Genomic DNA, 20,389 nt, shown 5'->3' on the forward strand with positions numbered 1-20,389 from the left:
GGCAGACGGAACGGGCACCTTCTCCTGTCCCAGGATCTAAAGGTATCCAGGGAGGCCTGGCCAGCTGCTCAGTGGTTAGACGCCGGCCCGCTGCCCTAAGGGTCTCATTTTTGATTCCTAGTCAAGGGCACATACCTGGGCTGTAGGGCAGACAGGGGCGCGTGCAGGAGGCAAACAGTTGCTATGAGAAATACAATGGAAAAATGTCTCCTGGTGAGGGTGAACAAGGAAACAAACACACAAACAAAATAAAGGCATCAGGGAGCTCTGCCCCCGCCCCTCAGGGCAGGGTCACTGTCCTTCCCTTTGGCTCTGTGCCTGTCTCACCTCACCTTCTGCTCTGAGAAACATGACCCTGCTGTAAAAATAAAGTGGCAGCGCGGTGCCCGGCCTGCGGATCCCATGTCCGAGGCTGCCCGGGAGGGAGAGGGTGAGTGTGCAACCTGGGGAGGGAGAGGCTGAGCCTGTGGGGCCACAGACGCTGAGGGTCTAAGAGCTTCAGTGGACTGCAGACCCACCCTGTGCCCAGCAGCCGCCAGCACCTTTCATGCAGTCACAGCTCAGCCAGGCTCCAGAGCCAGGGCCACTGTGATGTGTGCATGACCTGGCAAGTGTACAAAAGGAAATGACATAGATGTCTAAATATAAGTTAAAGATTAAATATCAAAGTGTTCAAATTTAGCCCTAGCCAGTTTGCTCAGTGGATAGAGCATCGGCCCGTGGACTAAAGGGTCCTGGGTTTGATTATGGTCAAGGGCAGTACCTTGGTTGCAGGCTCGAGCCCTGGCCCTGGCTGGGGTGCGTGCAGGAGGCAACCGATCATAATCTCTCTCTTTGTCCCTCCCCCTTGCTTCCACTCTCTGTAAAAAACAATGGAAAAGTATCCTCGGGTGAGATTAACAACAATAAAAAAAAGTGTTAGCATTCACCTATTATCCCCCCTTCCCTGCCTTGATTATGTTTCTTGGCCTTAATTTTAAGACCAGGTCCAAAATCCATGATGGCCCACGCTCCTCCGGCCCGAGGGAAGGCTCTGGGGCATCCTGGGACCGCTGCCCCGCATGCCGTCCGGTCAGCCCCCAGTGCCTGCAGACGCTGCCCTCGCCTGTGGGTGCACACCTGCGGGTCAGCCCTGAGAGGATGCTGCATGGTCTAGAACAGGGGTGGGCAAACTTTTTGACTTGAGGGCCACAATGGGTTCTTAAACTGGACCGGAGGGCTGAAACAAAAGCATGGATGGAGTGTTTGTGTGAACTAATATAAATTCAAAGTAAACATCATTACATAAAAGGGTACGGTCTTTTTTTTTTTTTTTTTTTAGTTTTATTCATTTCAAACAGGCCGTATCCGACCCGCGGGCCCTAGTTTGCCCACGGCTGGTCTAGAAGGAGGTGCATGGCTACCCCCTCCTGTCCCATGAACCCCTTCCCAGTGGGAAGAGTATGGCCCCCTAAACTCAGGGGCCGTGGGTGGAGGCCCCTGTCGCCCAGCTCTAAGGGTGCCATTGCTCTTAACAATCCAGGAGGTAAATATCTTTCTTTTCACCATTTACAGACAAGGCTTCTGCAGAAGTTGCATAACTTGCTCAAGGTCACAGCTCAATGCCAGAGCTGGGATTTGAGTCCCCAGTGCCTGAATATAGAGCCACTATATGGGGGGCAACCACACCAGAGACAGCGCGTCTCAAAAACAAATACACACTCGGGCTGGCTGGTGTGGCTCAGGGGTTGAGCATCCACCTATGAACCAGGAGGTCACAGTTGGATTCCTGGTCAGGGCACATGCCTGGGGTTGCTGGCTGGATCCCCAGTGTGGGGTGTGCAGGAGGTAACCGATCCATGATTCTCTCTCATCACTGATGTTTCTGTCTCCCTCTCCCTCTCCCTTCCTCTCTGAAATCAATAAAAATACTAAAAACCAAAAACCAAGCACACACACACACAAATACATACCCAGCATTTCTCATACAGCCTCAGGGGCCTCCCTGAAGCCACGGGGAGGAGGTAAGAAGGCGGTGGGCTGTAGCGGGGATCAGACAGTGAAGTGGGAGCCTGTCCCCAAGTCTGAACAGTTTCCAGAGCGAGAAGAAGGGAGAGTGGGAGGCAGCCAGGCTCTGCCTGGAGGGAGGAGGCTTAGGTGGTTGTGCGGGAGGCTCTCAGACATTAGCCTCCTCCCTCTGAACTCAGACCCCCTGGAGAAAGGTCTGCTGGTGGGCAGTCTCACCCCCGCCCTCTGACCTGGCACACCCCCAAACCCGGAGTCCAAAGCAGAGGCCAGAACCTTCCTGGTTCTGAAGGAGGGGGAGGCCTTGGAGGGGTGAGGGGCGGAGCCTGAGGGAGGCCTCCTTAGAGGGTAAACGAGGTAGGGGTGCACGGGGCAGGGGGAGGCGGGAGAGGGTGGTGGTGGAATCGGGCGGGGATCAGGACATCGCCGGAGTCCCTGACCAGGAGCCCCACATTTCAGCGGACTCTGTGAAGACATGGGGGTGCGGGGCGGGGACAGTCAGTGCGCAATGGAAGCTCCGCTCCTGGAGCCGGGCACGCGGTTCCCCTGGCCCCCAGGGCAAGCCCGCACACGCCCACCCTGCGGCCCCTCGCAGCCCGGGAGGGGAGCCGCTGCCCCACCCGCGTTCCCCACGGCGCCACACACGGCCGCCCAACTCCGCAAAGCTCCATGCTACTCCCCAAAACTCTCCTCCTAACGGGCAGCTCGGCGTAGGGAAGATGCGGCGAGTGCCCGCGACTCCGCATTGCCCGCCGCAGCCGCCCGGCCCGAGCTGGAGGGGGGCCCGCCTGCTCCCCGCGCTCCCAGACAGCGAGGGGCGCGGGGCAGGTGCGCAGCGGGCGGGCCCCCCGGGCTCCGCGGCGCCTCCTCCTGCGGCTGGAGCGCTTCCAGGGCCGGGCACAGCGACGCGGCCTCCGCGCTCGCCCGCGGTCCTCCCGCTCCTCCTCCCGGCTCCGCGCACCCCTCCTCCCCCTCGCTCTCGGCCGCCTCTCCCGCAGCCGGCTCCTCCTCCGCGCTCTCCCCGCTAACTTTCCCGGTCCTGCGGGCGCACCGCGCTCCCGGCAGGCGGGGCCACTGCAGACCGCGGGCCGCCGGCTCGCTGCGCCCTGGGTCCCATCCCCGCGCCCCTGGCGCGCTCTGCAGAGACCAGCGCCATGCCCGGGGCCGGGGGCCGCAGCGCAGCCCCGGTGAGATGGCTGGGCGCTGGGATTTTGGGTAAGGCAGCCGCCCCTCGCCCCCTTCTCCCTAGGCGGGGACACTAGGAAAAGCAGCGCCTGGGATGGGGTGTGTGCCGCGCGGAGCGAGCCCGCGGCTTCCGGCGTCCTGCCGAGCGCGCTGGGTCTGCGCCCCCCCCCCCCCCCCCCTCCGCCGCACCGCCTGGCCGCCTCGCCATGAGTTAGTTCTTTGCTGTTTTCGGCGTCTTCTTTGGAGCTGAATCTTGGGGCTGCAGTGCGGTCTCCCAGCTCCGGCTCCGAGCAGGGGGTTCGGTGTGGGAATGCCGGGTGGCTTGCACGTGTGAAGGTTGGGATGGCGGTTTCTACCCCTGCCTGGGTTGTGTGCAACTTGGACGCTTGTTCCTCAGGCCTCCCCCTCCTCCTGGCCCTTTTTCCATTTGGCTCCTCTGCCCTCTGCCTCCTCCGGGGCCCCGCCCCCTTCCCTGCAGCTCCACACTTGGCCTGGAGGGGTTGCAGGGACTTGGAGGATCCATCCAGCCCCCTTTGGGAAGGGGCTTCTCTCTTCTTACAGGGCGGTTCCACAGGGAGGCCTGTGTGACTGTCCTGCTCTCCGTTCCTGGGGGGACTGTGACCACGGAGGAGACCGCGCGGAGGACACAGAGGAGCAGAGTGAAGGTCTGTGATGTGCACATGAGTTCTGAGTGCCGGACGAGGAGAGATGCGGGAAGGGTCATTATTAGTCCAGAATGTAATTTCATGAACCAGACGGGCTCAGTGTAAGCCGACTCCGGCTCTGGCACCGCACCTCTTCTTGTTTATATTGGTCAGAGCTGGCAGCTGCCCCGCTGGCTTGGGCACATGATGTAGGCAGTTGTGCTGAGAACAGAAGCTGGAAGCCTTCAGGGGCAGTGCAGCGCCGCTTCTGCAGATGTAAGTGCTCGCGCTGTCCCGGGCCTCAGTGGGGTGGTGGAGAGGGCAGAGTGTTTACTCGGGAGCCACTGATTTAGTGACACCCGACGCCGGATGGGTGAAACCGGCGTGTCCTCTGGTACCTTCGGCACCGCTGTACGCTGGGTTCACGGACCCGATGAAACGGACCTCTGTGAGGCCGAGGTCTCTTGGGCTCCCCTCGGGGTGGCACAGTGCCACTCCACACCAGCTCCCCCTCCTCTCCTCTCTGATCAGCCCAGGTTCTCACGTGACCACAGCAGCGGGTCAGGGATTCCTGGGGAATTCAAACCCACGGCTAGGAAACTGGCCCCTTATCCACACCTCCTGCTGCTGGGTCCCTGGCTGCTCCAGTGTTCACAGACCCAGCCTTCTGTGGGAACCCAGCGCACACTGAGTGTGTGTCTGTGTGTGTGCACATGTGTGCGTGCATGTGCACACGTGCATGTGCGTGTGCATGTGCGTGTGCATGTGCCTGCGTGTGTGAGAGAGACTGTGGGCACAGCACTCTTCTCCAGGTGGCAGCCCTGCCTCCTCTGAGGACTGTGCCGCTAGGTCAGGGCAGCAGGGCCCACAGGAGCAGGTTTGGAGGGAGCCCTGAGCTACCCTCGGGGTCCAGGAGAAAGCGGAGTGATGTGTAGGTGGGCGACCAGCAGGCTCCAGAACTGGCCCCAGCCCGGCCCCAGCATCGCCCTGAGCTTGGGGCACAGATGCCATCCTTGCTCTCAGCCCCGGGGGAAGATGTGGGGACAACGGGACCCGTGCACAGAGCTCCCCTAAGGACGGGGAAGCCATGCCCCACAGGGGGCAGGGGACCTCCCGCCTCGCATGGCCGAGGGTGGTCAAGGGGACGGAAGCAGGCCTCTCTGCTCAGTCATAGTCACTTGCCTCCCAGTTAGTCCAAGCCTGCGAGGGGGAAGGTCAGCAGGGTGTGCTGATGGGTTAATGAGAAGCTCTGGCCCTGGCCGGTGTGGCTCAATGGATAGAGCTTCGGCCTGCAGACCGAAGGGTTGTGGGTTCGATTCTGGCCAAGAGCATGTACCTCGATTGCAGGCTTCTCCCTGACCTGGGCCCTGGTCAGGGCGAGTGCATGAGGCAACCAATCAATGTGTCTCTCACTTTGATGTTTCTCTCTCTTTCCCTCTCTCTTCCACTCTCTCTTCCACTCTTTCCAAAAATCAATGGAAAAATATCCTCGGGTGAGGATTTAAAAAAAAAGAATGAGGAGCTCTGGGCCCTGGGGGTGGGGGATAGAGCCTGGGGGTGGGGGATAGAGTCTGGGGGTGGGGGTGTAGACTATGGGGCCTGGGGGTGGGGGGATAGAGCCTGGGGGTGGGAGTGCAGACTATGGGGCCTGGGGGTGGGGGATAGAGCCTGGGGGTGGGGGTGCAGACTATGGGGCCTGGGGGTGGGGGATAGAGCCTGGGGGTGGGGGTGCAGACTGTGGGGCCTGGGGGTGGGGGATAGAGCCTGGGGGTGGGGGTGCAGACTATGGGGCTTGAGGATGGAGCAGAACTCTGCCCCTCCAGCCCCTCTCCCCACATCAAACTCAGCCTCCCAGACGAAGACTCAGTGACTAGGATTGTCTGACCACACGCCCTTTTCCTGACTGAGAGGTCATTCCTGAGGCTGCAGAATGGCAATCGAGGTTGTGTGGGGCCAGCCCCGTCTTAGGCACTAGGCGCGTAGCTGGTAACATCTGGCCCGCACCCCTCCTGTTCCCTGAGTTGCTTAATTGCTGGGTTTAATGATCACCCATGGGGGAAGGTGCTGGATTGCACAGCCCCTTCCCCTTGCTGTGTATTTCTTAGGGTTTGTTCCACGAGAGAGCGGATGACCAGAGGGTGCTCACCCCACTCAGCGGCGGGAAGAGGAGAGGGCAAGGAAGGAGGGTGGGAGAGGAAGGGGCAGGATGGAGCCCCAGGCTTGATTGTGGAACCAGGTTAGTTCTTTTTCTGGAGATGCAGGCCTGTGGGGCATCCCTCACCCTTATGGCTGGCCCCCTCCTGGCGGGGTCAGACTGACAGGCAGAGCCGGGCACAGAGTCACCCACTTTGCCCTGTGGCTGAGGGTAGAGGGATCTCTGTGAGCCCTGAGCTGGTCCTGCCAACACACCTCTGGGGCCTGCAAGGGGAGGGCAGGCACACTGCTTGGACTTGTTTGCAAAGCTGGTTTGTTGAGCACCCGGGATGTCTCAGGGGCTTGCTCCTACCCCAAAGCTCCAGGGGGTGGCAGGAAGCAGTCGTGTTGCCTAGGGAGAGAGAGCTGAAATCTTTCCCGGTCCCAGGGCCCAGGGGCCTTGCCTGGCCGGGCTCTGCCTCCCACAGCCCCCAGGGCCTGCACCCCAGGAGGAGTCTCATCCTGATTCCTGCCTCCCAGCTCTGGCTTCAGGCTTCTCCGACTCCCCGGGGCTGAGCGTGTCCGCTTCCCTGTGAAAGCCAGCCAGCTTCCGCCCGCCATGCCGGGCCAGCCCTTGGAGCAGAACCCAGAGTGGGCGCCACGGGGCCCCTTTCTCCCTCCGCACCGGGTGGGAGTGGCTGAGGCTTGGGCGGGCACTGGCCTTGGAGAGCTGAGGGTAGCCGTGAGATTCCTGCTCCGGTGAATGTTTGGAACTCGCATCTGCATGTACCAGATACTTTTCACCTTAAAAAACTTGGGAGTCCTGAGTCAGTCCTCAGAAGTGCGGCGCCTGGAGGAAGAGGGGGTGGGGCCCCAGGCCTCAGGGCACAGCGGGCAACGGTCCTCCGGTCCTCCGAGGGCCGACCAAGGCGAGGGCCGCTCAGTGAGCAAAGGCACAACCCGGCTCAGGACCGGATCCCACGCGTGTTCATCAGTCCCCGGCCCAGAAACAGGCCCCACCCCAACGCACCTGCTCCCCGCGAAATCCTAGAGTGAGGTCTGGGACCATGGAAGAAAGTCTTACCTCTTTACGCAGGGAAACAGCCAGACGCATGGAAGTAGCTGCCGCCAAGAGGGGTGCAGGGGGGCGTATAGAACAGTGTGCGATGCCTGGATACACCTTGACCACGTGGGTCATTAGCTGGGGGTGCCTGGTTCCACCCAGGCCTGCCCTCCCTCCTTCCAGCCCCACCCTCCTCCCTGTAGGAGCCGAGGTGGAGGGATGGAGCACGGAACCCTTCTGTGTCCTGTGATCTGGTTTGGCTTTAGCCCCAGGTGGGGAGGCAGGGGAGAGCCCGCCCTGGCCTGGGGCTGTGCACACCAATGTGGCAGCTCGGACTTCCTCAAGGTCAGCGGGCAGCATGGGGCCTGCCTGGCGCCTGACCTGTCCTCTCCTGGCTGGGTCATTTCCCCCACCCCTGCTGAGCACTGGGGGGGGGGGGGGCGAGGAAGGGGGTGTGTGTAGGGGGGAGGGCGGGTCTCCCTGCTCCCTCCTCCTCCAGCACAGCCTCCCAGGTGACCCAGACCAGGCTGGACATCCCTGTGCCCAGGCCCCCAGGCAGAAGTTCCCAGGCTGAGAGGGGTGCGGGGGATGCTGGGGAGATGAAGGCCAGGCTGCTTGGCCCACCTCTCGGGCGCCTTAATATGGGCGGGCTCTGGGCTTGGGAACCCCCGTCTCTGGCTGTCCTGTGTCCCTTCCAGGCCCAGCGGGAGTGGCAGTGCCTCACTCTGGGCATCTGGGAGCTCAGTGTGAGCCAGGCCATCCCCACAGGCGCCCTCTAACCGGGTGGAGATGTGCACCGCCGTGAGCCAGGCCTCAAGGCAGCAGTTTCCTCCACGTTCTGGACTCTTCTTTCTCTGCTTCCGTCTGTGTGAGGCAGCCCACTCTCCTGTGCTCCTGGGTGTGCCGTTCTGGCTGGGCCAGGGCGGGGGTCTGGCCCCTACGTGGGTTCCCCCTTGTCCCCAGGAGCACAGTCCCCAGGCAGGGGTGCCAGTGAGCTTGGGAGCCGGCGCTGCTGCTCCTGGGAGCAAGGCCTGGGATCCTGTGGGAAGCCCGCGGGAGGCGGCCTCCCCGGACAGGACAGCGTCCCTGCCAGCTCCACACTCTGTGGGGCGGGGGAGGGGGGAAGCCGGCTGGGGTCTCTGACCAGAGGCTGTCTCCTAAGCTGGAGGGTGGAACGTCATTTTGGGCTCCTGTTCCTATACCTCTGGGGTGCTGGGTGAGAGGTGGGGTGTGGGGTGCGGTGCGGGGTGTGGGGGTGGGGTGTTGAGTGCAGGATGAGGGATACAGGGTACAGGGTGGGGTGCAGGGTGGAGTGCGGAGTGGGGTGTTGGATGGAGTACTGGGTGTGGGGTGGGGTGCTGGTGCAGGGTGGGGTGCGGGGTGGGGTGCGGGGTACAGGATACAGGGTGCGGGGTGGGGTGTGGGGTGTGGGTGGGATGCTGGGTGCAGGGTACGGGATACAGGGTGCAGGGTGGGGTGCTGGGTGCGGGGTGGGGTGCGGGGTACAGGATACAGGGTGCGGGGTGCAGGGTGGGGTGTAGGGTGGAGTGTGGAGTGGGGTGTCGGATGGAGTACTGGGTGTGGGGTGGGGTGCTGGGTACAGGGTGGGGTGCGGGGTGGGGTGCGGGGTACAGGATACAGGGTGCAGGGTGCGGGGTGGGGTGTGGGGTGTGGGTGGGATGCTGGGTGCAGGGTACAGGATACAGGGTGCAGGGTGCAGGGTGGGGTGCAGGGTGGGGTGCAGGGTGGAGTGCGGAGTGGGGTGTGGGGTGTGGGTGGGATGCTGGGTGCAGGGTACGGGATACAGGGTGCAGGGTGGGGTGCTGGGTGCGGGGTGGGGTGTGGGGTACAGGATACAGGGTGCAGGGTGGGGTGCAGGGTGGAGTGCGGAGTGGGGTGTCGGATGGAGTACTGGGTGTGGGGTGGGGTGCTGGGTGCAGGGTGGGGTGCGGGGTGGGGTGCGGGGTACAGGATACAGGGTGCAGGGTGCGGGGTGGGGTGTAGGGTGTGGGGTGTGGGTGGGATGCTGGGTGCAGGGTACGGGATACAGGGTGCAGGGTGGGGTGCAGGGTGGAGTGCGGAGTGGGGTGTCGGATGGAGTACTGGGTGTGGGGTGGGGTGCTGGGTGCGGGGTGGGGTGCGGGGTACAGGATACAGGGTGCAGGGTGCGGGGTGGGTGCGGGGTGTGGGGGCAGAGGTTGAAAGAAGCCAGCAGCACTATTCGGACAGCGTCATGCTCCCGGAGAGGTGCCCGCTGAGAGGGGGAGCAGCAGACCTGCGCCTGCACCCCGCTCACCCCACGCGGGGGCGGGAGGGAGCCTTGCCATCTCCGAGCCGGTGCCTCATGCCTCATTTTGTCCGTTGGGGCTAAAAACAGCCCTGCCCTCCCGGGTCCATGTGAGGGGAGTGAGGCGCTGTCCCGTGGTGGAGGCGCAGGCTCCCCGTTTCCTGTGGGCCCCGCAGCTTAAGCGCCGGTCAGTGCGAACAGGACCCCGCGCTGCGGCTTTGTAAGGACAGTGGGGCTCGTACAGCATCTCAGCGCGTGGCTCTCAGAGTCCCCTGGGCCCCGCAGTCCCCGGACCTGAGCAACGCAGCTCGCCAGGCCCCGGCCTCAGCTCCAGAACCAGGACCCGCAGACGCCGGGCCACGCGTCACTGTCCTCGGGGACTCAGGCGAGGGGTCACTGCAATAACCTCTCGGGCCCTGGCCGGTGTGGCTCAGTGGACTGAGCGTCGGCCTGCGGACCAGAGGGTCCCGGTTCGATTCTGGTCAAGGGCATGTACCTCGGTTGCAGCCTCCTCCCTGGCCCTGGCCCTGGTCGGGCTTGTGCAGGAGGCAACCAATCGATGTGATTCTCTCAGATCCATGTTTCTCTCTGCCTCTCCCTCTCCCTTCCACTCTCCCTAAAAGTCAATGGGAAACTATCCTTGGGTGAGGATTAACCAAAAAAAAAAGCAAAACACACACACAAAACACCTCTCAGACTCACTGGGACCCTGGTGGGCAGAGCCTGCACTTCTAAAATGTAAGGGCGGGGGGGGGGGGGGGCGGGGGAAATGGACCGTAAGCGAGTCATCTCACCGCCCTGTGAGCGGTGACAGGCGGCGCTCATCACGCGGGGAGCAGGCGGGCGGCACATGGTGAGTGCTCAGCGCGTCCGGCAGCAGGTCCTCGGGTCAGGCCAGTTCCGTCAGGGGGTTGGAGATGACGCTAACGAGATGCGTGGGAACGGCCTCCTGTGTCCATCGCTGACCAGTGTAAATGGGTTTGTTCCGCTCGTTTCACTTGGAGTCTCAGAGCCGGACGTAAAGCGAGGACTCGCTGAGTCAGGCTGGTAGCAGCCCAGGCCCTGGTGCTGTCTGTGAGCTTGAGGGAGAGCCCTCTGGCTTCAGAAACCGTGATGCCGCGAAGCCGAGGGGGCCGGGAGCGGCCACTGGGCTGCCAGCTGTCCTCGGAGCGACACCCTGGTCACTTCCTGTCCCTGTTGCTCAGACGCACGAGGTGTCATTCCGCCTGTGGGCACCTCGGGAGGAAACTGGTCTGCGCCTCGCTGCGCGGGAGGGAGTCGGATTGAAAAGGCCCCGCCTGAGCGGATTGGGGGGAAGAGAAGGCCAGCGACACACATTTACTTATTTATTTATGCATGGCAAGGATTTTACATTTTATTGCACTTAAAAAAATTTTTTTTTGGCTAATCCTCACCTGAGGATATTTTCCCATTGATTTTTAGAGAGAGTGGAAGAGAGAGGGAAAGACAGAGAAACATCAATGTGAGAGACACATTGATTGGTTGCCTCCTGCACAAGCCCCGACCAGGGCCCGGGCCGGGGAGGAGCCTGCAACCGAGGTACGTACCCTTGACCAGAATGGATCCCGGGAGCCTTCAGTCCACAGGCCTAGCTCTATCCACTGAGAAAACTGGCCAGGGCTATTGTACTTTTCCCATGACCATTAAATACTGCTGGGCTCTATGGCCAGCGTTTGGGGTTGCAGGACCTGTAAGGGTGAGGTTATGCAGTCATTTAGGGGTGGGCTGCCCAAGGGAAGCAGAGACTGAGGGCCTTGTTGCAAAAAAGAAAAAGCTGTTCAGGCAGAACAGAGGTCCTCGCTTGCACCGGCAGTGTGTCCTGGACCAGCTTTGACCAGGAGAAATAGCAACCAGGCTGGTTAGCTCTGGCTCGTGACGACCGACGGTGGGTCCTGGCGGCGGCTGCAGCTCACGTTCACAATCGGGCGAAAAGGGGACATAGAGCCCAGCAGGTGGTTGTTTCACATCCAAACCACCTCCCGGGGCTTTCCTCAAACCACGGGACAAAGCACGGCCAGCGGCCTTTAAAACGCAGGCCGACCCCGCGGCTGGGGGACAAGCCGGGTCAGGGTGCGCCTGCAGGGCCGGGAGCCGGCCTGGGCGGAGAGGGGGCTGGGGGACAAGCCAGGTTGGGCTGTGCCTGCAGGGCCAGGAGCCGGCCTGGGCGGAGAGGGTCTCCATCGGCCCAGCCGGAACCGGGTCGGCTCAGCCAAGTCTCCTCCGTCTGGGGCCGTGGTGGTTCCGTCTCTACAGTGAAGCGGTGGGGTTAGCGGGTCCGTCCTGGTCCTTTAGCTTTGACATTCGTGGCGACGCCAGGCTGGAGGTCCGAGTGGTTGAGGGGAGCAGCGTCTGGGAGGGCGAGCCGGGGAGACGAGACAGGCGGCTGCGCTCAGCTGCCCACGAGACCCGAGTCTGACCCCTGGAGGTCGCGAGGCTCTGGGCAGGCCCGTGGCTCCTCTGAGCCTCACTTTCCCCCCTGTGACATGTGCTTGTAACACCAACTCAGGGAGGAGGTGAGAATGACACGCGTGCTCACGTGCATGTGCACTGAGCGAGGATTGGGCCCAGGTCAGAGAGGTGCTCTCGGGGTCACTGGGAGCCTGGGGAGGCCCCCTCTGAGTCCGCACCCTCCTGACTCCAAGGACCATCTAATCTGGGGGCAAGAATAGGTGGCATCCAATGCCAACCCCCTTCCCCCACCTCGATGCACAGTGGGGTTTTCTCAAGGACTTTGCAGGGTAGCAGGAGGGCCGGTCCTCTGGTCCCCGAGGCCGGGGTGGTATGGATTCGCTGGTTAGTGGGTGTGGAGGTGGGGGGTGGAGGGGACAGAGCGGGGCTGTGGGGCTGGGGGCGGGATGGGCTACTCAGGAGAGGACAGCGCCGCTTCGCACCATCCCTCTTGCGTGATCCCGATGGTCTGATTATCAGGATTCTGCCTGCCCAGCGCTGTGCCCTGACTCTCCCTGATCTGCTCGCTGCTGTGGCCGCTCTGCCAGCTGCTGTCCGGCCCGGGGACCACCGTTCCCATGCCCACCGCGCTCCATCCTGGCCCTGGGGGGCTCCGGGCTCGGGTGGAACAGGGTTCAGGCTCAGCACTGAGCACGAGCCTCATTTTCTTGGGTGGGGTGACCCCTAGTGGTCACTCGGAATGCCACCAGGGCTTAAGTGGTCCTGCCTTCAATCCTGCCCAGCAAGGGGGTCCGAAGGAGAAGGAAGGCTGGTGGCCCAGGCAGTGTCCGTGGAAGTCAAGAGAACCATCTTCCTGCAGTTCCCGCCGAGGGTGACTGCACCCTGCCTGGCCGAGCCACCCCCTTCCCGGCCCCTCCTGAGCTCCAGCCTGGAGGCCTCAGAAGGCTTCGATTTGTTTATTTTTATATATAGTTTATGGACTGGAGAGGGAGAGAGAGAAACACGAGTGATGATAGGAAATCACTGATCGGCTGCCTCCTGCACGCCCCACACTGGGGATCGAACCCTGACCTCCTGGCTCATAGGTCAGTGCTCATCCACTGAGCCAGGCAGGCCCAGCCCGGGGGCTTTGGTTAAGGGAGTGGTGCCGCACAGGTCTCTTCCTGCTGCCCGCGGCCCTGGCGCTGGAGGTGTCGGTGGGGAAGGCCGCCACCATCTACGCTGTCAACGGCACGGAGGTCCTGCTGCCCTGCACCTTCTCCAGCTGCTTCGGCTTCCACAACCTGGCCTTCTCCTGGTCCTACAACAGCAGTGACGCCTTCCGGGTGGTAAGTACCAAGGGGGGGCGGGCAGACCCCCTCCCGCCCTGTTGCTCAGCCTGGCCTCCATCCCAGACTCGGCCCTGGAGACTGGCCCCTGGTGAGGGACCCCATCCTTTGCTTCTCCTGGTGCTCTTTGTAGAGCCGACCCAGGAAGAGCCCCCCAGGGGAGGGATGCTGGGATCATGCCGCCAGGGGGCTGGGATTGGGGGCTGCTGGGATTCTTGGAATCTTCTGTGTGGTCGGAAGGAGTACCTGACACTGGAACTGCGTGTGCAAAAAGGAATAGTTTAATTTCTAAAGCAGGAGCGAGGAAGGCGTGGGGAGGGAATGAGGAGAGTCCAAACAGGAGAAGGGACTTGGAGAGCAGGGGGAGGGAGCCGAGAAGACAGGGAGACCTATAGGAGCACCCCAGGGCCGGGGCGGTGGGGGGGGGGGGGGTCAGCCACAGGGGTTACTGAGGCCTCTCCTGCGATCTCGAAGGGGACCAGAAAGACCACCAGGGAAGCCACGGATGGCCGCCTCCACATAATGACATGCTGAGCACGGACCGTGGGGTTGGGGGCCACCGTTCCGAGGGACAGAGGGCGGTGCCCGCCAACCTGGGGGGCGGCAGAGGGGAGCGAGGGGGGCGTTCGCGGGCGTTGTGCTACATCCCAGGGAGACGCACGGCTTTCCGCCGAAGCAGCCACATCCGGCTCGCCCGGCAGAGCTGCGGGCACAGGCGGGAGGGAGCATTCTGGCCGCAGGCTGCTCCTGCGAGCGGGACTCGGAGGCTGGAGCGGTGCCGGGACTGATGCTTCTCGTCACCGTCTCTTCCCACCGCCTCGCAGCTCCTAAGCGGGACCGTGAAGAACGAGAAGTCGGACCCCAGGCTGCACCTGAGGAACGACGACCGCATCACGCTGGAGGGCTCCACCAAGGAGAAGATGAACAACCTGTCCATCCTGCTGCGGGACCTGGACTTCGGCGACACCGGCCGCTACACCTGCCACGTGCGGAACCCCAAGGAGAAGGACCTGCAGCACCAGGCCACCATCTTCCTCCAAGTGGTGGATAAGCGTACGCGGGGGCGGGCGGGGCGGGGCGGGGCGGGGTGGGGGACGGGGTGCGGGGCGGTGCGGGGCGGGGTAGGGGACGGGGTGCGGGGCGGGGCGGGGTGGGGGACGGGGTGCGGGGCGGTGCGGGGCGGGGTAGGGGACGGGGTGCGGGGCGGGGCGGGGTGGGGTGCGGGCGGTGCGGAGCGGTGCGGGGCGGTGCGGGGCGGTGCGGGGAGGGGCGGGGCGGGGCGAGGGACGGGGTGCGGGGCGGGGCGGGGAGGTGCGGGGCGGTGCGGGGCGGGGGGGGGTAGGGGACGGGGTGCGGGGCGGGGCGGGGCGGTGGGGGGCGGTGCGGGGCTGGGCGGTGCGGGGCGGTGCGGGGACGGGGTGCGGGGCGGGGCGGGGTGGGGTGCGGGGCGGTGCGGAGCGGTGCGGGGCGGTGCGGGGCGGTGCGGGGAGGGGCGGGGCGGGGCGAGGGACGGGGTGCGGGGCGGGGCGGGGAGGTGCGGGGCGGTGCGGGGCGGGGGGGGGGTAGGGGACGGGGTGCGGGGCGGGGCGGGGCGGTGGGGGGCGGTGCGGGGCTGGGCGGTGCGGGGCGGTGCGGGGACGGGGTGCGGGGCGGGGCGGGGAGGGGCGGGGCGGGGGGGGGATGGGGTGCCCTCACAGCGTTCCGGTGAAGTGGGAACCTGGGCCACGTGTGGTCTGAGCCTGGAGTCAGTGCTCGGAGGCAGGTCTGCCCCCCTCTTGCTCTCTGGAGGCCACCCTCTGGGGGCTCAGCCTGTCCCTAGGGAGAGGGGAAGGGCACCCAGTCTGCGGCTCGGCTGAGTGCCAGGCGCCGGGCCAGGCGCCCTCCCGTGGCTCCTCTGCCTCCCACGCTTCTTCAAGCCCAGGGTCCCTGCCTGCGACAGGCTCAGGCACCCACCTGCAGCGCATGCGCATTGAGCCCCTGCCTGTGGCAGGCATTGCTCTGAGCGAGGCGGGAGCAGGCACAGGATGGACACATTCTTTCCTTATTTTTATACGTATTTGTTTATTATTATTTTTTAAATATATTCTTATTGATTTCAGAGAGGAAGGGAGAGGGAGAGGGAGATAGAAACATCAATGATGAGAGAGAATCATTGACTGGCTGCCTCCTGCACACCCCCTACTGGGATCGAGCCTGCAACCTGGGCATGGGCCCTGACCGGAACCGAACCTGGGACCCTTCAGTCCACAGTCCAACGCTCTATCCACTGAGCAACACTGGCCAGGGCAAGGCAGACAAATTCTTGCCCATATGGAGAGTACCTTCTATGGGAGGAGACATCTAGAAAACAGAATAGAGAGGAACATTCTGTTGTATCAGAGAACAGGGTCAGTGTTATGGAGAGAAAAGACCATGGGCAGGGAGGCAGGTGGTGCTGGCAGGGTCGCTCGGCGAGGCCTCGCTGGCGCTGGCGAGGGCGGCAGAGGGCGAGGGCATCAGGAGGAGGGAGGAGGCTGTGAGGAGGCCTTTGGGAGGACAGTCCCAGCATTGGGTGGAGTGAGGACGAGTCAGATTAGGCCAGACTCCGGGGGCCGTGTGAGGGTGGGGAGCGGCTTCTCTCTGCGGGATCCGAGCAGGAGACTTAGTGCTGGAGCAGGTCCCTCTGCTGCTGGGCCCAGAGCAGATGGTGGCCGGTCAGGGGCTGCGACCGACACCCTCGCCGGATGTCCAGACGGCCGTGGTGGCCAGAGGTCGGCTTCCGGAATTGTCTTGGAGTTAGGGCATCGGGATTCTCAGGGGGCGTGGAGACGGCGTGAGGAGCAGAGGGGTTGAGGACGCACAAGGATTCTGGTCGGAGCAGCTGGAGAGATGGGAGCGGCTGTGGGTGGGGCAGGTGATGAAGCCAGGAGGCCACTCTCCAGAGGAGAGACAGGCGAGGGCTCCATGACCGGCTCAGGGCCACCAGCCGGAGTGACCCCGAGACCTGCAGTTGGAAGCCGGGGACTCCCCAGTTCTCCCGCCACGGGAGACACGGGGAATCTTAACGTTCTCTGCTCAGGGAACAGCCCAGAGAGAGGCCACGCTTCTCACGTGGGCTCGGGGGTCTGAGTCTGAATTCTTCAGAACCTGGGCCTGTGGGAGGACGCGTGTGGGGAGGGGAGAGGACCTGGGGCTCCTTTGGGTGGCCCCTATGTCCCAGCTTCTCTGCTCCATCCCTAAAGCGTGGCCCGGGGGGGGGGAGGGTAGGAGCACAGGTGGACATCCCAGATACAGGGGTCGGAGGCAGTGTCGGCCTTGGACGGCCACCGTGCTCGGCTCCAGGTGACCCCGCGCCCTGTCTGTCCCCCCGCCCCCGCCAGTGGAGGAAGTGGACAACACGCTGACACTCATCATCCTGTCGGTGGTGGGCGGCGTCGTTGGGCTCGTGGTCCTCATCCTGCTGATCAAGAAGCTAGTCACCTTCATCCTCAAGAAGACCCAGGAAAAGAAGTAAGTGGCTCCATTGCCGCCTGTCCCTCCACCACGCGCCCATGGGTGCCCCAGTATCCTCCGGGGCCACTGTCCTCCCCTGTCCATCGCCCTCCTTCCATCCACCCTCCTCCTTCCATCGCCCTCCTCCTTCCATCCGCCCTTCTCCTTCCATCGCCCTCCTCCTTCCATCCACCCTCCTCCTTCCATCGCCCTCCTCCTTCCATCCGCCCTCCTCCTTCCATCACCCTCCCGCTTCCATCCACCCTCCTCCTTCCATCGCCCTCCTCCTTCCATCCACCCTTCTCCTTCCATCGCCCTTCCCCTTCCATTGCCCTCCCCCTTCCATCGCCCTTCCCCTTTCATCCGCCCTCCTCCTTCCATTGCCCTCCCCCTTCCATCCACCCTTCTCCTTCCATCGCCCTTCCCCTTCCATTGCCCTCCTCCTTCCATTGCCCTCCCCCTTCCATCCGCCCTCCTCCTTCCATTGCCCTCCCCCTTCCATCCGCCCTCCTCCTTCCATCGCCCTCCTCCTTCCATCTGCCCATCCCATGCTGCCTTCCTAGCCCCACCAGGCGCTCCCCGCTCCTGCACTAACTGTTACCTCTTCCCTGCTGCCAGGAGGTTTCTGTGGTGGCTGCTCAGTTCCCCGAGGGCAGGAGTGCAGCCTTGGGCTCCTCACCCCACTGTCTTCTGCTCACCCTGTTAGCCTCCCTCTTTCTACTCGTGTCACCCTAACCAAAGGCTCTAGTCAAGGGTTTAGGAGTCCCTCCCTTTCCAAGTCGGAGAAAAGGTAAGAGTCCATGTGCAGAAGCCGCAGGAGGGAGACCTTCTAGGGAGATGGGAGTGTTCCTGGGAGATTCTGAAAATCCCCTGGGAGACAAAGAAACCCACAGGGGCAGGTGCTGCCCCCTGGAAGCCCATAGGGAAGGGAGATGTCTTCCCCCCTGTTTCTCCCCCAGGGCCTCCTGCCACCCCCCAGGCCAGAGCCTCCTGCTCCTTCCACTGCTGGGGGCAGGGAGCAGGGGCTGCTGGGTCCCCTCGGCACACCGCCCGCCCGGTGGGCGCAGCCCGGGAGGCCCTGGTTAGAGTCCCTCAGCACTGCACCTGGGGGTGGGGCCTGACAGCTGCCTCCTGCCATGTTGAGGCGCCTGGTGAGGGCCTTCCCCGGGCAGGCGTTCGCCAGCTCTTCCTGCCGCCACAGAGAAGGGGCGCTGGTCCATCCACAGACCACAGGCAGGCACAGGGACGGGGGGCTTGGCCTCTGGCTTCATTAGCTCTTTGAAAGGCCAGTGAGAGGGCTGGGCATAGGGCCCACAGCCTCCCATCACTGCTCCCTCCCCATCACTGCTCCCTCCCCATCACTGCTCCCTCCCCCATCACTGTTCCCTCCCCCATCACTGCTCCCTCCCCATCACTGCTCCCTCCCCTGCTCCCCTCACAGTGCCCTCCCCCCTCACTGTCCCCCCCCCCCCCCCACAGGAAGGAATGCCTTGTGAGCTCCTCAGGGAATGACAACACGGAGAACGGGCTGCAGGGCTCCAAGGCCGAAGAGAAGGCACCCAGCAAGGCATGAGCCTGGGGGCCACAGCCCAGGGCGCCCTGTGAGGGGGACTCGCAGGCCTGTGGGCCGCCTGCCTGACGCTGCTGCTTGGCTCAAACTCTCGTTTTCCTGTGGGAGCGGGTCCTGTCCGGCCTGCCACCCGGAGAAGGGGTGGGGTGCGGTGGGAGGGTCCGGTGGGGGCCAGGCCTCACCCCTGGGCAGGTGGCGCTCCTCTTCCCGGTGGCAGAGGATGTGGCCCCAGGCTTCTCCTGGAGCCGGCGCCCTGGGAGCACGAACCCTTCTGGGGCACATTGGCCTCAGGGACCCTGGCAGGGTGTGGGGTGGGGCTGGAGGGGGCAGGGAGAGGCTCTGATGGGTTCCCCACCCCCTGCCCCCGTCCACCACCCCTGCCAGCCCTTCCCGGGGCACAGGGGGCCCATCCTGCTTGGGCGCCGCCCCCTCTGCTGTGGGTGCTTCGGTGCCCTCACACCTGCTCCCCTGACTCAGGGTTGTGTGTGGGCACCCCCGCCCCCCCCCCCCCCCCCCCCCCCGCCAGCCTCCGCCTCAGGTCCCCTTCCTTCGGTGAGAGCGCCCGCCTCCACTGCCCTGGGTTCTGGCTGCTTCCTGATCAGCTGGGCCTCGCCCGCAGGTCCCGGTGGGGAGGAGGGAGGGTGCCAGTTTTCCTTTGCTTTTCCAGAACTGCTGACCGGTGCGTGGGGCTAGAGGCTAGACTGTGCCTTAGCTCCAGGTCCAGCTCCCCCTCCCCCTCATGCCACCCGTCTCCTGTGGCACTGCTGACGGCTCCCCGTGACCCCCCCCCCCCAGGCCGGGGCAGGGTGGGGGCGTGTCACTGTGGCCCCGTGGGCAATGGCTGAGTCACAGAGACGGCCCCCAGGCTCCCGGGGGCCCCTGGCTAGGATGTGGAGGTGCGGGAGTGGCCCCAGGTGCTGTCCCCGGGTGGGGGCAGAAGTCAGGTGGCAGGAGGTGGCATTCGGAGGTCATGTCTGCCCCCTCTGCCCGGCTCTCAGAAGCCCTGAGGCAGGCTCCTGGGCCCTGGGGGGGAAGGGAGGCAGGAGCCTCTTCTCCAAAGGCGGCAGCAGCTTCCTCAGGGTGGAGACAGGGCAGGAGGGGGTCGGGGAGGAAACTGGGGGGCAGCGGCACTATGGGCTGTCCCTGGCCCTGCCCCCCCATGAGCTCAGGGTCCCCGCCAGCTGCCGCTGTCCCTTCTGTCCTTCTGCTCCCATAACCCATCCCCGGTTCCTGGCATTGGGAGCAGACAGAGCAGAGCCACCAGGCACCGGGGAAACTATACTGCCTTCCTGCAGCCGCTCTGCCAGCGCCCCTGGCCGGAGGGCCAGCCCCCCCTGAGGACAGGCTGCCGTCCAGGCCCAGGCCCTGGACGGGAGAGGGTGCCCCTCGCTGCCACTGCTGCTAATGCACACCCGGCCAGCACGTCTCTGACTCAGCTTCCCCATCTACCCAATGGGCGGCCTGATGCCTACCTACCTCACTTGACTATTGTGAGGCTTGGCGAATTGTGTTTAAAAGACCTTTGGGCTTGGAAAGTGACCGAGGAGGCCAGCGTTATAACTGGTGGGATGTTCAAGGTTGTCCTGTCCCCCTCTCTGTGTCCCTTCCCTAGAACACACATGCTCCCTCCTCCCTACAACATACACCTCCGTCCTCCCATAACACACATCCTCCCTCCTCCCTACAACACACATCCTCCCTCCTCCCATAACACACATCCTCCCTCCTCCCATAACACACATCCTCCTCCACTTCCCCCTCCCCACTTTCCCCTCTCTCCCTCCCTCCTTATCTCCCTCTCTCTCCTGGCCTCCTGCCTTCCCAGTCTCCCCTGGGGACTATTTCAGTGTTTGTTGTCAGGAACCTGGGCCCTGATGCTTGAGGCTCCTGTAATGACACTTGGTGGGTGGCTTTCAGCGGAGGCAGGGGGACTGTCAGGGACTCCTGGTGGCCTGAGGCCCGGGGTTACCTGCTGGCACCTGTAAGTGGGCGGAGGAGGTTAGATTAGTCCCCACACCAAAGAATGGTCCCGCCTGACGCCGGGATCACACCCCTGGGAAAAACTGGCATGTCCTGAGGTGAAGCACAGCCGTCTCCCCGCAGACCACCTGGAGTGCCTGCCGCCAATACCAGGGAGGAGGGAGTGTCAGGGTCTGTGGCCCCACAGGGCCATCTGCACAATGTCCTGGGGGCCCAGGCGCTGCGGCTGGGGGGCAGTAAGGTGCGTGCAAGCAGAGACAGGTCTTTCCCAGCTCCCCTTCCTGGCCGTGACCT

General features: G+C 63.9%; 1 protein-coding gene across 3 annotated transcripts; it reads left to right on the top strand.

The window, feature by feature from the left end:
- Window positions 1-2,975: 2,975 nt before the first annotated feature.
- Window positions 2,976-18,605, top strand: SCN4B (sodium voltage-gated channel beta subunit 4). 3 transcript variants are annotated; one of them, XM_036324167.1, is made up of 5 exons: window positions 2,976-3,219; window positions 12,902-13,074; window positions 13,899-14,127; window positions 16,434-16,563; window positions 18,025-18,605. In XM_036324167.1, exons 1-5 carry the CDS (start codon window positions 3,159-3,161, stop codon window positions 18,116-18,118), a joined length of 687 nt encoding a protein of 228 aa, XP_036180060.1. In that variant the 5' UTR covers window positions 2,976-3,158; the 3' UTR covers window positions 18,119-18,605. The 3 variants fall into 3 exon arrangements, with proteins under 3 accessions (XP_036180060.1, XP_036180062.1, XP_036180061.1); XM_036324169.1 differs by lacking the exon at window positions 2,976-3,219 and adding an exon at window positions 3,769-3,854; XM_036324168.1 differs by lacking the exon at window positions 2,976-3,219 and adding an exon at window positions 4,026-4,109.
- The last annotated feature ends 1,784 nt before the right edge of the window (window positions 18,606-20,389 follow it).

This window comes from Myotis myotis, unplaced genomic scaffold (assembly GCF_014108235.1).
Source record: "Myotis myotis isolate mMyoMyo1 unplaced genomic scaffold, mMyoMyo1.p scaffold_m19_p_10, whole genome shotgun sequence".
Lineage (NCBI taxonomy): Eukaryota > Metazoa > Chordata > Mammalia > Chiroptera > Vespertilionidae > Myotis > Myotis myotis.

Coding starts and splice junctions, on each gene's coding strand:
- SCN4B (XM_036324167.1), top strand. CDS start 3,159: ATGCCCGGGGCCGGGGGCCGCAGCGCAGCCCCGGTGAGATGGCTGGGC. Junction 14,128..16,433: donor CCTCCAAGTGGTGGATAAGC/GTACGCGGGGGC, acceptor CGCCCCCGCCAG/TGGAGGAAGTGGACAACACG. Junction 16,564..18,024: donor AAGAAGACCCAGGAAAAGAA/GTAAGTGGCTCC, acceptor CCCCCCCCACAG/GAAGGAATGCCTTGTGAGCT.